Source organism: Lepisosteus oculatus, chromosome 20 (assembly GCF_040954835.1).
Source record: "Lepisosteus oculatus isolate fLepOcu1 chromosome 20, fLepOcu1.hap2, whole genome shotgun sequence".
NCBI lineage: Eukaryota > Metazoa > Chordata > Actinopteri > Semionotiformes > Lepisosteidae > Lepisosteus > Lepisosteus oculatus.
Window position 1 is genome coordinate 4,286,052 of NC_090715.1, and position 18,033 is coordinate 4,304,084.

Sequence of the window (18,033 nt, forward strand, 5' to 3'; positions counted from 1 at the left end):
GTAACAACAATCAAAACAAAAAGCACCTGGAGTAGCAGAACTTACACAAATGCCTAAACACATACTCTTTATGCAAATATACTTTTGGACAAATTCTTTCATTTCCAAGGAGTCTTAAAAGCTTTAAAGCTCTTCATACTGGATGTGAGAGTCAGCTTCTGCAGATCTTTGCACCTGAATGTCGGTCAGTCCCTGGGCACGGACAGTCCCGTTGCTGGGGGTCACAGTGAACTCTCTGGGCCGGTCCGCCTGGCTGAAATTGGCCCAGGTCGTCCTGTTCATGTCTGAGACCTGACTGGCACTGGTCATGCTGGCTTCCCCACTTCCATCTCCAGGAACACGCAGAGTAAAGGTCATTGGCACCAGAGAGGTGTTGTTCAGGCAGCAGGTCAGAGTATGAGGAAATCCTTTAAAAGTGAGAAAAGGATGAAGCAAGTATTTAAATCTTTGGCCAATTACTAATTCCCATCACAGATTAAATTAACCTCACTAGCCCAACTCACAGTACTTGCAAAACAGAGACATTGTAAATGGGTGGAAAGACTGCATAACCTGGACTAATTTCTCCTCACTGGTGAGTGCACTGAATAAGCCCACTCTGAGTTTAATGTCAAATGAAGGTTTAGCAACATTAAGTATAGTTCACATTCCCCTCTGTAGTGTGCACCATTGTGTTCTATTGTTGTATGAAGTTAATGTTGGCTCAAAAAAACTGACAGAAGCAGTTAAACTTTGATATTCATTCACCCCAATGAAATAAAACAAATAAAAACTCCCTTGTATAAAGATACAATAAAGTAATATAAATAAAATAATTTAGATGCTGATTTAACATCTGCATTCAATGCACCATTAGAACCCACAAAGGATTCTAAGGTTACTAACTTTTCTCCATGTCGGTAATGTATGGACTCACCAAAGGACACATCTCCAAAGTTTAGCTCTGGCACACTGAAATGAAATGTGGGTCCCATCACACAGCCCCTGTGAAATATATGTTGAGGACCTATTAATTCGGCAAATTCCACAATCATACACTTGTAAATTTAAGCCGTAATGCACCAAGGTAGACATGAAGGTAGTCAGTTACGGTGTACTTTACAGTGAATGAGAAAAGAAACCATTACCCGTCCATGGTGGACAGGACAGGGACTAACTCCTGAGCTCAGTTCTAAATCTTTATCATGAAGAAAGTTTCAACAGACACAGAATTCACAGAATTGCTCTTTCCTCCATATTCATAGCTTCAACAGAACCATTTATCACATTGGGCAAAACATATTATATTAATTTATCCAGAATAAAGCTCTTTAAGGAAGTGGCTCAAATACCTGAAGATGATGGCGATGCCCTGTGGATTTCCTTTGATGGAGAAGAAGAACTCTTCATAGAAGGCTCCCAGGATGCTGGAGGAGAAAGTCACCTCCATAGCCTGACAGCCTCCAGGTGGTACTGTGCCCTCACTGGGGCTAAAAGAGAAGCAGGCACCCAAGGCAGAGCTGGGGGGCACAAGGCTGAACGTGGCATCAATACGACCCTGGTTAGTCAGCAGCACCTGATGGAGAAGAAGAAGCTTAATGCATTTAGGAGGACGTATATTTGTAAAGTCTGCTCCACCAACACGTTCTCTTGAGGCTATCTTGAATTATCTTGAAATCGGAATTTGCACTCTTCCTGTAATGGTAGTGCCAACCACTGGGGACAAGCTTGCTTGAATCCCAGCCAACATTAAATGAAATTTCACTCCAAGAAGCACAGCCAAGCCCTTTTCCTGACCTCCTAAATTGGACAACAGTGACTGTGGAAACTCAACCCTACTTACTGAGAGAGGAACCCAGACCTTTATGTAAACCTTTTACTTAACAGCTAACTCAGTTGTATGGGCAGTTCAGACTTAGAGGTTAAGCAATAACCTCTAACGTTGAGTCCCAATTTTATTTCCTGCTGACGCCTACTTTTCCCAAGCCACAGCATCTGTGTTGAAGAAACTGATGAATGTGAACACTCATTCTGTTTTTGAAAACAGAACAAAATGTCTCACAGTACATCTATTGTATTTCTTATATTATCTTACATATAAAATAGATATATCTTACGGATATATATCAAAAGAGAACAGGTTTTGTGTGATTACGTCTCTGGCACACCACAGATGTTGATATGCTGTGCAATGAATGAACATTTCCGATTAAAGGTGGAGCAATACAAAGGCAGAAAACTATGAGCCTTTGGGAACTATGAACAAGCACCTAAATCATCTTACTCATTAGCTATAGATTTCTTCAATCAATTTAGAAAAATCATATCTGTTACAACTCTTAAGATCTCATGTATGACATTTATAGCTGATGTATCAAAAGGATACAATTGTATTTTCTGGTTAGATGCTATTATTTAATTGTATCCTTTCTCCCAAGTTAGAGTACAGTACAACAAAACCATCAGCCAGATCATTCATCATATTTAGTTTAACACAAGATAAAAAAGAAAGCACACGGGATCCCTTAAATATGTAGATTCAGTTCCACAGATTACCTGCTATTTTTCTGTGAAAAATAAATGAAATCATGATTATTATTATTTTATTATGATTCATAATAAACTGGGGAGATTTTGTTGAATAGGTATTTTCAAATAAATTCACATCTAGATTAAATCTACATGTCTTTGTACAATATGGATCTGAAATCATTGACTCAGGGGGACATTTTTTGCAGGAAAACAAAACACTTCTCACTAATATTCAGCTCTAAAGTAGAACACATTTGCTTTGTTTTGAAGTCCCACCATTCCTGAGTGAATGTACTCAAACTATGGCAGGCTATGTTCAATGTCTTTAAAACTTGTGATCGTAGTTTATGAATTTCTTTTAAAATTGTAATCAGAACTAGATGATAAGTTTACTATGTAAAGATTTGATCCTCATAAAACGGTCCAATGCACAACACTGTGCAAACTGGTCTATATTATTGAAATACACCTTGTATTTCTCCTTATATAGGATACAAACTCATTCTCATGGGAATGTGGATAATGTAGTAAAAAAATAGCACAGAACAAAAATGGATCATTTCACCGGCCAAGAGAATCTTTTCTGCTGAAGCCATTATCACTTGAACCTTAAGTAACTAACCTACATATTGAGGAATTCATACTTCAGTGCCCGAGGCATGATGGTAATTAAAGTCTGGCATTGCCCACAGCATTCCTATCAGCTCAGTTTGATCTACAAAATTCACAGATGCTACAGTCAAGGTGATCCCAAATTCTGTGGATACTCGTACTTTCTATTAAGAATCAACCACAACAATTTAAACACAAACAAGACACCGCTCTTAAACCTGCTGGAGCTTCTGTGAATAATTAAGCCACTATTCTGACAAATTCATGTTCTATATATAGGTAATAGAAAAGAAAAAACATTACAAACTTTATTCCCATTCTCTTTTTTTCTCTTCAACGTTCTCAAATGCAGGTCATGCAGAATGCAACTACCATTATGATTTTAAAGGCACAAGAAACAGTTATGTTTCATTCACATTTTCGTGAGTATTGAGACAGTGAAGCAAAACGAATACAAAATTATAATTTTTTCACTTGGATCAATCAAGTTAAATTATTTAAGTTTTGAGTGCCTTTGTGGCACACTGGATTTTATTCTCAGCTAATGTTCCATCATGTGAGTCATATTTTTATTTCTGCCTGTACCTCATAGCTGTGTTTTGAAGCTACAAATATGTTTCCCATGTCCAGCTGGTCAAAGCTGAACTGCAGTTTAGGTCCAATGCCTTCTCCTTTAATCCTCAGAGGCAGACGAGATTCCCGACCTGAGGGGAACAGAGAGCTTGATCAGTCTTCCTGCACTGGGCTGCATTTCAAATCTGAGGTGAACATGTCTTGCCAACATTGCTTTTTCTGTGTCCTCTGTAACTGCTTGACAGCAAGAGCTCTTCAACTGATCTCAAAAACCACTTGTTAACACCACTACCCATATTTAGAAAAATATTAAAACATAAGAATATTTTTATGTAACTCTTCTGACAGTGAACACAGCTGGGGAAGAGTCTGTTTTTAAGTTGATTATACTGCAAATGAAGTTCCGCTTAGTGCAGGGATGGAACTACAGAGCTAGAAGAGACAAAACAAATTAAAAGAAAGGAAGATTAATTCAAGACTTCAGCTATGAGATGTGAAAATGCAGGTAGATCGGTAGGCACAGAAGCACACTGAGTAGGTGGGTTGCCTGGATTCCACTGAAATAAAAAAGCACTTAATTGGAAATCCATGTGTCTAAAAAGAGGCCTTTCTGACCTTAAACCAGCAGATGTTCCTTTTAAAAGTGTATCAAAAAGTTTTATCTCCATTATAATTATACAGCTTTTGAAATATGGGTGTTAACAAAAAGAAGTTAGATCTTCCTTTTCTGAAAAAAAATGAGTGGTAACTTTAAGGAACAAGCCTTGTTAGGAAAAGTGGGGCTCGTACTTTACAGTATGTGTTCTAGTCCAGACTACAGAGAAACAAGACAGACGTTACATGGTGACCAATAGAGGATTTTTTTCTCCACTTACAGGTGTTTGTGGTTTAAAGTCTTAAATCATCTACTTAAAAAATATCAACGCACATCTGAATATTGCATGACAGATACAAGGGACAGAAGGCTGTATGATGTATACCATTGCAAGATCTACTAAAGGAGGAATACAAGTCTACTGAATATTCTATGAAGGTGGAAGAAAATTAATTTGGATGACAGCCAGGGTACAGAGTTTCCTTGGATTAATAATATCACAATAACCTTGACTAATTAGCTGTCATGCTGGTGCAGAACAAAGGTGATCTGGATATCCATGAAACCTTAAGAATGCATCCCTAGGATTCTAGGTAGCCAGGTTGAGAAAAATTCCAATTAAACTGTTCAATTACTTATTTATTATCGATGACAGGGGAGGAAGAAAGCAGGAGCTTTGACCTCTCCAGGCTGAAATGTTCATTGTCATAACGATGCAGGGCCAAGATCATGTTCCAATTAAAAAATAATATGCCTGTGTAAATATTTAATAAACCTTGAAATTGGGTTACAGGTAAAAATATATTTTGCACATAGTGTGGCCAATTAACGTCCAGCTTCCTCTATATGAGGAAGTGAAGTGATGCACAAGGCTTTCCTCCCAGCAACCAGCTTCTCAAAGATGACCCTGCTCAACTTGTTAATTTAACCAGTCGCCCAGTTTTGGAGTGTACACGATGACAACAGCAAATGAATCAGCCCTCTAAACTCCTGGGCGTATCACAATCACAAATGTTTTCCAGACATTTTTCCCCATTTAGAATAATTGTGGGGTAGGGCTGATAAGAAATGATGGTAAGTAAAAGATACCGAATGGGACTCCTGGTTTACACTTCTTACCTGTAATGTCACAGTACACAGTTTGTTGGTAAATCTTTGCCTCTTTTGGTTTAAAAATAATATTCACTTCAGCAGCGGAATTTGGCCAGATGTCACCTTCCTGCGAACACAAGACAACAATCAAAGAAAGGAAAGCTCAGCTTCAAACCTATAGCAGTTTTAAGTTCATCCAGCTGAATGCTACTGAACATCTTTTGTGCATGAATGACCATGAGGTACACAGGATATAAAATGTTCAAATTTAGAGAGGAGTAGATGTGTTGCATTTTGTAATGAGGATCAGAAAAATGATTTACTTCAAGCTTGACTGGAAAATTAATCAGAAAAATCTGTGCTTAGTACTTAAATAAAACTCCTAAAAATTTAACATTGCAAGCAGGAGTTTGCACAGAATGCAGAAAGGTGCTTAGTCTTAAGATGCTGACAGTGCTTTCCAATGCTGCAGGGTGGGTCTTTTAAGGGTACAAGAAGGAATTATGTAAGACTCTTGGCTTTACTTTACTTAGTGTTTATTGAGAAGTGACAAATTGCATGTACCACAAAATCACAAAGGACAAGCCTACAGGAATGACCCTGTGCTGTAGTAAAGGAATGCTAAAAATGCTGCATTTGTTAGGACTGAAACTGGTTTTACACCTGTGACTGAAACAAACGCTTAGCACTTTGCAGATCAGTAATGAAAACTGTATCTGAATTTCTTTCAGCTCAATGGTCAGAATAAAAGAATGAAAATCAGGATAACACCTCACAGAAGCCAGTGACTCAGCAAACTTCTTATCCTCTAAAGGCCATGGAGCAACAGCAAGACTTTCCGTTAAATTAAAAAAGAGCCATGTCTTAAAACCTACTTCAGCAAGAAAACATCTAATAAAAAAGGAAACTTTCACAAATCACAACGCGATAAAAGAAGTACAATTCACTGCACTTTACCACATTAATTGATCATATAAAAATATTGAACGTCATTGCTATGATGATGAAGGAAACGCCTGCTCAAGAACAGGTCGTACAGGGCTGAGAAGTGTGTTATTGCTGGATGACAGAATATGGCTAGACAGCATTTCCCATTTGTTTTAGAAGGGCAGGTGGTATTTCATCAAGTGGAAAGGACCACTGTACTATGTGTGATTTACGGAGCTACAGCACAAACTGCTAGATCTCATCAGTCACTGTTACCTTCCCGAGAGTGGGCTCATAAAAGAACAGGACAGTTGAGATGTTAAACAGCAACAACAGAGAATGGCGCGAGCCGAATAATCATAACAAGAAATGTCACATGACACGAAGAACACGAGTGGTATTTGCTCAGATTAAGTCAAAATGTTTTTTTGTATGCAGCTGTAATGAAATCATCCGTGTCAGTGGCACAGATGAGTTCAGTATCCCCAGGGTGCAGGGCCATGGCTACCCACCAGCGGGTCAAGGGCAATGAAGTCATCGGAAAAAGTCAGCCTGTCCTCCTGCAGCCTCCTCCGCCGGTTGAGGAAGGTGCGGGAGAGGATGGAGAGCCTGTCCCGGATGGTGGGGTCGGCGTCGCACTCAGCCAGGAAACTGTCAGTCTCTTCCTCCTCTTCCCGCTGCAGATCCAAGCGGAACCTGGAACCCGAGAAGGAACCAAATATGTTGATACCTGCCATGGATTGCTGGGACAAACAAGAACATTAAGTGCCCAGCTTCACCAAAGAAGCAGCTGGCTAAACGCTAGACTGGAAGTGGGTTATAGCACAGCCACAACCTGCAACTGATGTACGCCTTCAGGCAACAACATATGCTGCTGTTCCTTACAGACGTTTCTCTGGAAAAAAAGCATGGTCTCTCTTAAACTGAGCCACTGTGTCCCACTGGGCAGACAGGATAAAGACTTAAGTGAGATGGCTGGGCCAATCTACTTATCAAAAAACAACAGCTCTCCTGATGTTACAGAAGATGGCACAGGAAAGGGATTAGTGAGGGTGCAGTTGCCACCCCGTACCTGGGGCAGATCAAAGGCACATAGAACATCAGGAGCTTGCACTACAGTGAAACTTGTCTGACCCCTGCCTGGCCCATTTGTGCCTCTGATGCTATGAACACTGTAACACACCTGAGCTTCTGCTGATCCTCTTCTTCCTCTGTGGCAAAGGTTTTCCACTGGAAGTGGACAACGATGTCACTCCTATTGATTAGGGCAATGGAGCGCTGGTTGGCCATAGTGATGTATGTTTTTTCGACAATGACTGAGTTTTTGTCCAGGCGTACATTAATGTCTGTAGCTGCTCCATACAAGCTGATGTATATATCCTCCCCTAAAAGTGAAAGAAGAAACCAAACTGGATCTATTAGGCAGGAGGAGGACAGACATTGCAAGAGATGCAGTGCCAGGCACAGTCACCAAGATGGTGCTGTTGGGTAAGTAACCTGTTCACACAGCCTGTGCTGTTGTATACCAGTGATAATAATGCTCTTTAGGTCTGAAAAATTGCATCATGCACCACAAGGTTTCAAAACGCTAAAAGCAAAAGAAAATACAATGCAAAATGTGTCAATTCAAAATGCATTTTGTTTACTACTTTGTTTTTATTCAAAGGACACAGTGTTATTTTTTTCTTCTGTAGCATAGTTGAGGCATCTCTCTACTAACCAGACCCCACCCTGGTACACTCATTGTCTCCAAGGATAAAAAGCATCTGTGCTGTAGAAACACCTGGCAGAAACAATACTGTTAAGACAATAATAAACTGGTATCCTGTATATACAGCAACATTGCTTAATTACAGCAGTAAGCAATGGAATTATTGCTTCATATGCATAACAAACACCCCTGTAACCTGATTAAGATTAATTATCTTTATAATGATAGCAATATACAGTATACTAAACTTTAGGTGTTAATCATTTTTATGTTTTTGATAGAGGAATGAAAATGTGATCCTAATACGGTGTGCTTCGAAGTCCACTTTGAAACTTTGCAGAGAGTCCAAATCAAAATTTTAGAACTTCAGAATAGCAGATATTAATGAGACAGAGATCAGGAGAAAAATGGGACAGGATAGATATGAAATAGGTGGCAAAATGTTTAAAGATGTTCTGCTTGAAGAACAGAACAGATTTAACCCAAGACAGAGAAAATAAAAAAAAAACTAAACAAGCAGTATCCCATGTGGCTCAACAATTCAGTTAGGACAACCAAGAGGGGAAAGAAAGTACAGCTAAAGAAAACGAGCACAATGAATTGCAGGCACAGGTGAAAAAGAGTATTAGACGAGCCAGGAGAGAGATGGAAGGGACTATTGCAATGGAGGGTAAAATAAATGATAACAGGTTCTTTCAGTACTGCAACAACAAAAGGGCCATAAAGTAAGTCAAATGTATTTCGGGACAATAATGAGAAATGTCTAGACAACGAAAGGGAAACGGCCAATGTACTAAATGAGTATTTCACAAGGAAGGGGTCAACAGCATGCCTCGGACAACAGAAGGAGAACGTTCTTTGTTAAATGAAACATCAGCAATGAAGAGGCAGAAGTGTTTCACTTACCAGAAGCACATAAAATTAATAAATCTCGCGGGCTGATAGTGTCTTACCAATTGTGCTTGAAAACAAGAGATATGATTTAGAAACCATTGATGTACCTCATCCACTGGTCACAGAAGACAGGGGTATTCATTGCCCATGGAATGAATAGTTCATGTAGTGCCCATCAATAAAAAGGGCAACAAAAAAGAAGTAATTCTAGATTGATATGTCTAACATCTAGAGGATTGCCTACAGTACATAGAAACAGAATCCCAGGGGACAGTCTACTTGGATTTAGAAAAATAAAGTATTGCTTTACTAACCTGTTGGTATTCTTTGAGCAAGCAAAAACTGTGACAGACACAGGCAGAGCACATGAGGTTTTTACATTTTTGAGGGAGTACAAATACATTTCCACATAAAAGATCTCAAATTACATTATAACTACATGTTATAATGACTAATATACATATTTCCCTATGATTGATCCTTATCAAATCAAAGAATGATACTGTATACTGTATATCCTGTAGGTTTTATTATTTTATTTGTATACCCCAAATAAAAGTGAAATTTGCATTCAGGAAAAATAGGACTGAGTACACAGCTGACAACCCCACAACAGATTGACAAACAAATTAAAAGCATCATCTCTAAGGACAGGGGAGGCTGTGCAGAGAATCCCCATTCCCTAGGCAAATCTGCACTCACATAAACAACGACTGCAGCTCATTTTAAGCACTGAATTGCATATAGGCTCTAAAGGTTATTACTGTATTTTAAACAGTGAAGGCACCTGGAGCCAGAGCTCTATCCACATTCTTCTGGCGGTTCTTTAAAGTGTAATCTATCTACTTCTCACCTGCCATCTCAGTGCACAATCCAGTTTAAGAAATTGTCACCTATTGCAAGCTACATTATCGACATGGTTGGCTTTTTAAAAATAAAATTCAATTCATCATTAGTGTTTCCCTCTCAGAAAGAACCTGACATTTTTGCGGGGGCATTGTAATGATTTAAATAATGCTGGTGCAGAGGTTCCATTCTTATTGATAATATTTAAAAAAATCACATCCACAGTAAACAGGAATAAGGTTCAGAACTGCAATGCATTATAGAGGTTTTTACGACACTCTCTTTGGGGAAAAATGCATCTTGAAATGTTAAGAAGAATTATAAATAAATCTAACCGTTTCAATATTCTAAAAGAAATGTTTGCTAAACTCAGACACTTGAAAGGGTTCAAATAAATATTGTTTATCTTTACTTATAAAAATATTAATTGTCTTTCACCATTACAGAGAGTGGATAATGTTATAATGTGGGTACAGTCTATTGGGAAGCAGTAAAAAATCATATTTGCTGGGTATAAATAATATTATCTGGGTAGAAATAAATCATATTTAAACAAATTTGATCCCTTTGAAAATACAGATTTCATATACAGTACTCTCCTACATATAGAATTTTATGAAACACACACATCTAATGTTTTTTATTTAATCTAATCTTCCTGAGCCTACAAAAGCTCTGGAGTGAAGGGGCATTGAGCTAAATCTCAATATATACTGATCGATATTACTGTCTTTGGGAGGCATTAAAAACATCAGCCGAAAAAAAGGGGAAAAAAGAAGAAGTAAATACTCTTTCCTACTCAACAAAAGTCTTCACCATCTCAGGCAGGCTCCAAATCCAATATAAATGAAGATCTTATCAGCCTTTAGAAATCAGAATGGCTGTGTGCCCAGCACAAGGGATTGTTCTGGAATGATAATTTCTGTCATAGGGAGAATGTTAATGTGGCGAAAATGCAGTCGGAGAACTCAAACAGAATTGCGTCTTTGACAACTTGCCATTGAGTAGGACACTCTGTCTTTGCCCTTTTACTAATCTGCGCATTGAAAAGAAGAGGAATGAACAATATAAAAAGTGCAGACCAGTCCAAACCCTTAAAACCTTTTGGTTTTGGTGAGTTGCTATTGATAAGTACAAATCATGTTTACCAAACAGGCTAGACTTGGTACATTATAACAAATGGACTAGATGGGACAACTAGACTCTTCACATTTGTAACTGGTCCTAAGTAAAGCAAGCAAATAGTACAAATAATGTGAACATCACACGTGAAAAGTCCTCTTTCCAAATATGTCCTGTCTGAAGAAAAACTGTGACTGTGTCCTTAAAACTTCAGCATATTGCTCTTATTTTAATATTTTCGTAAATCTTTTTAGTATTAAGTGGAAAACTGTATAACCAGGTATATGTGTTCAGTAAAATAACTAGTTGTATGTGTTATGGTATTAAATGACAGAATGCTTTTAAAAATGCCTTTAAAAAGCTGTACAGCTTCAGTCTTCACAGAAGATGGAGCACAGGCCCAGTGAAATGGCTGAGGCCTTTCTTTAATAGAAACACCTTTGTGCACAGAGCGAAAGACAATAAAGAAAAAGAACAAGTCATTGAACTTGTCTTGTGAGAAACTTAATCCTGAGATAACAAGCACAGGAGGTGCTTAATCCGCCTGAATAAACCTGACACCCTCTCACAGACTGCACAATAACCCTGTGAGATAGGCGCATACAGCCTTGCCCAGTTAAAACAGAAATGATCTGCTGCAATTGTGAATGTCAGCTAGGAGTTACCATGCTTTGATTGTCTATAACCCTGTCATTTGGTGATCAGTGCCTGAAACCATGACTGGTGAATTTGTTTTAAAAAGGTTAATGAAAACAACTCTTCTCCACACAGAGGTCCTACTGTTCACATTCTTCTGATCAGTAACCAGTCCAGTCTAATTGCATATCAGTGATGGCATCAGTTATGTTATTCTGCTCTTGCCCATGTGAGAACACAGACACAAGATGCCACTACAGACCAGCACATTTACATTTTTCTATATACCAAAGAGCTGAGCTTGATAATATGAAATAGCAGGCAACTGCTACTGCAAATCGTAAATGCTTAATGAGAAAATTGAGATATAAGTAACATTGCTTAGAGGTTTGAAGAGCTTAGCAACTCAGAACCCTTCAATATCATTTAGCATAGCCAAGGGTTTTCACCCACAAAACAAAAGGCCAACATGAAAAAGCAAATGTTTCAAATATTTAAAATATAAACTGTATTACTCAGTATGAATGTATAAAGGCATAAAGAAAAGATAATATTTTCTATATTTCTCCAAAACTAAGCTACTACAAATACAAACAACCAAGATGTTGATGACTAAACTAAAGGTGCCTGATATACAGTACTGTGGATAATTTCTTCCATAAGACTATTTTTCTTAATGGGTAAACGAAAGACATGTACACTAGTTTTAGTTTCATGAAAAATGAAATTCAACTAGCCTCTAGAAGTATGATTCATAAAACCAGTGCAAAACAGTACCGAAGTCAATCAAACAAAATACACTTATGTAAAATGTGAAAACACTGGGACTCACTCTTGTGTAGGGGAAATTCTTTTTTCTTATGAACATGACAAGTCTCCTAATCAAATCAATGTGTTCTCTGATCAGGTCAATATATACTTAAAATAAGCACATCCCTTCCAGCTATATATGTTCAGTGTTGCTATCCAAGAGAGCAAGAGTGAAATCATTTTAACATTGAATTTCCTTACAGGCCGAGGTCAAGCTGTTCAATTTAAGGTGTGCATGCAAAGTGGCAGCAATACAAATCAGGAAAGTGATATTTAATGAACTGTTGCCAAATCAATAGAGGTTCAGTTTAAGACCTATCTCATTTTTCTCTTAATTGATCCAGGCCTTGTCTTGCAGCTGTGAAAGGCAGCTCAGCTGATTGAAGGAAATAAAATCCTTCCTGACCACTGCACAACGGTACTTAACAAAGAGTCTTAAGCTACAATAATTGTGACACAGAAGACTGATTATATAAGTTAATTTCACTGTGTAAAAACTGTAAAAAACCATGAAACTCAAAAGGCCCGAGTCTATAATTTAACATCCTTTTCTTAAAACAAGCAGTGTTAAATCATCCTTACTGAACATTCACTAGAGGTATTAAACTGATTCTGGAGCTACTATATGAATGCAAGATATGAAACATTACAGATCTTTCTTTACTGTTCTATAATGGTGTCTGAGGGTATTAACATCATACATGACACATACAAATTTCCTGATGCACATGTAGCTCAACGGCATTAAACATCTTGCAGCTAGATCTTGTTGGATCGGAGAATCTGAGCAAGGCTGGCATTGTTTAGACTGGGTGGGACCTCTAGGACAAACCAGTTGCTTCTGTAAAGTGGTGTTGGTGGATCAGTAGGTGGTGTTCTTCTTACCAGAACTTCCGCTCCAGTGCGCCTGTTTTGGGCATACAAGGAAACTGTGGAATTTGAAGTGCAATCTTCATTTGGCTGAGATATTGAATTGAGGTTCTCACAGCTGTACTTCACTGTTGGATGAAGTAGGACACCTCTTCAATATTTTGAGATGCTTTTGGATGAAAAGTGCTACACGAATACCAGAAATTATTAGGATTATTAATTTACAGTATATCACTCATGGAATTGATGCTGTGGAAAAGCATTGTCAAAGTTAAAAGATATATAACAATTCTAGCTGTCATTTTCAACAAGGACAATGAGACTCATTCTATTCATTCTTGCTTCCTATGATGTTCCTGAAAATGCAGGTGCCAGATAACACTTTAAACACGCATAATGTCTACTGCTAAACATCAAGAGGTCAGTACTGAGTTCAATTTTCTGAAAGCCAAATTTCAGAAAGTATCCAGCAAGTGCCTGTCACATTTCTGTGGAACACTTTCAGAGCTGTTGTTCCTCTCCTCTATTCATGAAAGCTCCGCATACAGACATGTGTTGTAGAGTCTATCTGCAAATATTTCAAAATGGCAAGCCTGATAGAAGATTTTGGGGTTTTTTTGTACCTCACATTAAATGGGTGTTTTTTCTTGTTTTCTTGGCTGATTATTGAGTCTGCGAACACACTGTGTTGAAGAAAGAAAAAGCCAAATGAAAGGAAAACCGCACGAGATTGAGCAACTTTATCTGCTACCTGTCAAAACATTCCCCATTTTCCTTTGTGCCGCAATGTGGGCATAGAGTATTTAAACAAGGCTAAGCAGACAGGTGATGTAAAGGCACAGGCGCTGTCTAAAGAAAGCATAGGGAAATTATTAAAATTAATGCAAATGTATGGGTACATTTCAAAATTGCACTGGCTAGGCTTTGAAATCATTTTACTGCAATTCCAACAGCTTTAAAAATCTCCTTCCCATTCTCTCCTATCTCCTTCGAATTGTAGACAGATTCACTTTTTTCACCTTCAGGTAAAATAACATAAATCTCTTCCACATACAGTATAAAGCAATGCCAGAATGAGTGTTTCCTTTACACTACATTATATACAGTAGAGTAATAAGTACAACATACACAGGAAGTCTCCCCATGACAGTGGAGAATATCTTACACTTTATCATGCAGATAAATAGTTTGTGATAAAGGCTGTGTTATAATTTACTGTACAGTACATGTCTACGTGAAGCTGTCATTCTTGAAAACTGACTGACCCAGCAGTTTTGTGAAAGTCTACAAACTAAGCACAAGCTGATGAGAACATACTGTAAATTATTTCAAAAAGCAACGTGATGCAATATCTATGGCTAATAGCCCAACTGGCAGAGCATCACTCCCTTGCTAATAATCAACAGGTTTGCAGAAGTGGGGAACAGCTTTTATGGTGTTTATGCCATTTTGCCTGCTTCAGGCAGGCCCATGGGGGCGAAGGCGACCTGCACACCTGGCCTCGGGAGGCCCTGCTACCCTTGATGCTCACTCATCACCTCCCCAGCTGCAGTACTGGGACCAGGAGGTGTTTTCCAACAAAACAATAAATGCCCAAACCATCCATTTTCACTTTCTTTTTTCATAGATCCTAATATATATATACAGTCTGAACTGCTTTTAGCATGAAAGACCTTAAGCATTTCAGCACCTACACTCATACATTCATAAAATATCCAACGAGAGGGGGTTAGTTAGGATATAAATGTGTATCACTATATTGGGGCATTAGGACACACACTGTAGGGTGAGCGCCCCCTACTGTTCCTACTTACACCTCTTCCAGCAGCAACCTTAGCTTTCACAGGAGGTCTCTCATTCTGGTATTGACCAGGCTCACACCTGCTGTAGCTTCAGTGGGTTACCAGTTGTGAGTTGCAGGGTGATATAGCCGCAGTATTAATGACCTTTAATACAAACTGATAAGGAGCTGGATGAACTCATAGACAAACCAGGAATTACCCCCACGAAAATGTATTGAAAAGATACAATATCTAACACTGAAAAACAGTTTAAAAATATATAACATTTATATAACTAATCTATATAATATTTTTAAAGCAGATTTCTGAACTTCTGAATTTCTCAGCCCAGGCCAAGATTTCCATGTCTAGCCTGATATTTTCTTAGCTTATGATCCTTCTTGATCTGGATAGAAAATATGAATGATGAATACTTTCTCTTCTGAAACTGCATTTTATTAAATTCAAGTGAAGTCAGAAGATACTGTTCAAAACTGAAAGCAAACAAATTACACAACTAACACCAACATACTGTATGGGACATGCTTTCTTTAGGAACAAGCCTTGAAGCTTATTAGTCTATATTAGACTATATATCAAGTTCATAAAAAATAAAAATAATGATCTTAAATTAAAATTAAAGGGCTTAGGACTGTTAGGAACAATTATACCATAACTGTGTGTCCTATTAGAAGCACCTAACCTTAAAAAATCAGAGAAGGGGAAACTAAAAACGATACTGCTGTTACATGACTGAAGTGTGTTTTTTAAAAGAACACAAAATCTTAATGCTCCCAACTTTCAGCAGACCTGTATTTTCACGCAAGGGTACAGCAGATCCTTTTGTGAGGATGAAGGAGAGAGACTCCAGCACTGACAGCTGAAGTGCCAACCTCATATAAAGACACACATGGGCCAAACTGCACACAGTCGCACACAGGAATGCATGCTTTCTTCACACAACAGATGATCACTTCAACCTCCATAAATTCATAATACTACATGACACTGGCTGTTTGCCCACAGTGAAAACTGTGAACACACACACACACATACAGTATATGCACGGCTGCTTTGCATTTACACTGACACAATTCAGCTTCATAAATGACACACAGCATAAAGACACTGACACAAAACAAATAGAAATAAAGTGTCTTTTTCCTCCTTCATCGTCGGTGCAGGAATTTCTCTTCTCCTTTCAGAACAGATCCTGCCTACTGGGATGCTGTTGCCATTGTCTACCTTTGTGTACCTCTGAAAACCTCAACCTCTTGCTTTGAAAAATGATTTCTAGGGAACAGGATAAAATCTACCAATGAACAGAAGAACCAGTCAGAATATAGTTGTCCAGTGTGGGTTCATAAAAAGAGAACCAATTATTCTGACCAATTATTGTTTTTAATAAATTCAGAAAAACAACTTAAAAACTGAGGCAATTATTTACTATTTAACCTTTGTGCTTTTTAATTTAGCAAGTGTCACCCAGTTCACAGAGGACATGAAAAGAAAAAGCCTGAAAAAAGAGTAGATATGAGCATTACCAAAGAGTTTACTCTACATTCTGAGCCATCACTTGATGATGTTAGCCATTTGGGTATAGTGAGCCTCGGCTATTAATATGGTATTGAAATAATACTTGAAAGCCGTATATGATTATGCAAATTAACACATCTCTCAAGGGTAAAACAAATAATGAGTATTGACTGAACTGAATCTAAAGCTAGCAGTCTAAAATATAATAACTCAAACATCTCCAACAGCATACAGTACGCTAATGCTGTAAATCCCAGGCATAGCTATTAATAGATTATATTAATGAATTATTTTTTCACTCTATGTATTATCCCCGATAAGGTATGTCTGAGGGGCTACATACTGAGCTGGCCAACATTGTTAACATAAAAAAGAATATCCCAGGAATTCGTTATGTGAATTTAATTGTTTTAATTACAGGCCATTTCAATTCAGTCTTTAAGTCTATGAACTTTCAGTTAATCGAACACTGCTAAAACAAATGCAATTTCCTGACGGTAATATAAATTGTAAATTCCTCTAGTCATGGTAATTCCTGCTTCAGTATTTATGGATTATTTTTCTTGTTCATGGGCATTATGATTCCCAAAAGATGTGACACTAAAATTGTCACTCTAGTTGTCAAATTAGCTCAGATTGATTGGATAAGGGCAATGTAGTGGGAGACTTCTGAACATTGAATCTGGAAATCGTCTCCTAAACATAAACTGTTTCACAAGGCATTGACGTATTTTACTACATAAACATTTTACTGCTTTTATGCGTTAGTTTAACAATGGTGGGGTTTTGCTCTTTTTGGAAAGAAACCAGCTTAATCCAACACATCATTATCAGAGTGCTTAGACAGCATAGGAGCAGGCTACAGAGGCACTGTAGTACTTCATAAGCAACAGGACATAACAGAGAAAACACAGAATGAAAGAAAATTTGTGTATTATTGATGTTTTAGATTGTTTTACATTTGTGGTGGCACACTGGTGCAGTCAGGCCCTCTACTATTTTATATATTTTTAAAGATTCAGATCCTGTTAACATGTAATTACATGTACAGTATTGTCTTTCTATTGTAATTGGTAATGAGGACCAATAATGCAATAAAGTGGAGGATTCTGAACATGCTGTCCTTTACAGTGTAAAAAACAAATTCAACTCAAGCAAAACAAGAAAATAAATACTGCTTCTTAATGTCCTGTACACTGAAACAATGAAAGGTGGATATCATCTGTGAGTTATATAATATTATGTACAATGAGATGAACATTCTGGACAAAACAAAGTCGCACATGCTTCAACCAAAACTGTATCTGTCTGTTCCTAATCAATAGATAGGATGGAATTTGTTCACGGAAGGTTGCTCTCTGTACAAGAACCGAAGTATGGTACACTGGCATGTGATTTTGAGATTAGCCTTAGGGTTTAGGCTGGAGTTAGAAGGCTAGGGTTGAGATTCTGTTTTGGGTTAGAGACTGAAGCCTCTAACATATTCTACGTATATTTACACAGGAACACATTGGTGG

General features: G+C 37.9%; 1 protein-coding gene across 4 annotated transcripts in view; it reads right to left on the minus strand.

Moving 5' to 3' along the window:
* The window catches only part of hydin (HYDIN axonemal central pair apparatus protein), a 91,486-nt gene that overhangs the window by 60,801 nt on the left and 12,652 nt on the right, over nt 1-18,033 (minus strand). For all 4 annotated transcript variants that reach the window (XM_015368617.2, XM_015368618.2, XM_015368619.2 and 1 more), the window contains exons 8-14: nt 7,494-7,695; nt 6,823-7,006; nt 5,411-5,510; nt 3,709-3,827; nt 1,332-1,555; nt 917-984; nt 175-407 (exon numbers count right to left, since the gene is read on the minus strand). In XM_015368617.2, coding sequence (XP_015224103.2) covers nt 175-407; nt 917-984; nt 1,332-1,555; nt 3,709-3,827; nt 5,411-5,510; nt 6,823-7,006; nt 7,494-7,695 — 1,130 coding nt within the window. The remainder of the gene's footprint in view (nt 1-174; nt 408-916; nt 985-1,331; nt 1,556-3,708; nt 3,828-5,410; nt 5,511-6,822; nt 7,007-7,493; nt 7,696-18,033) is intronic.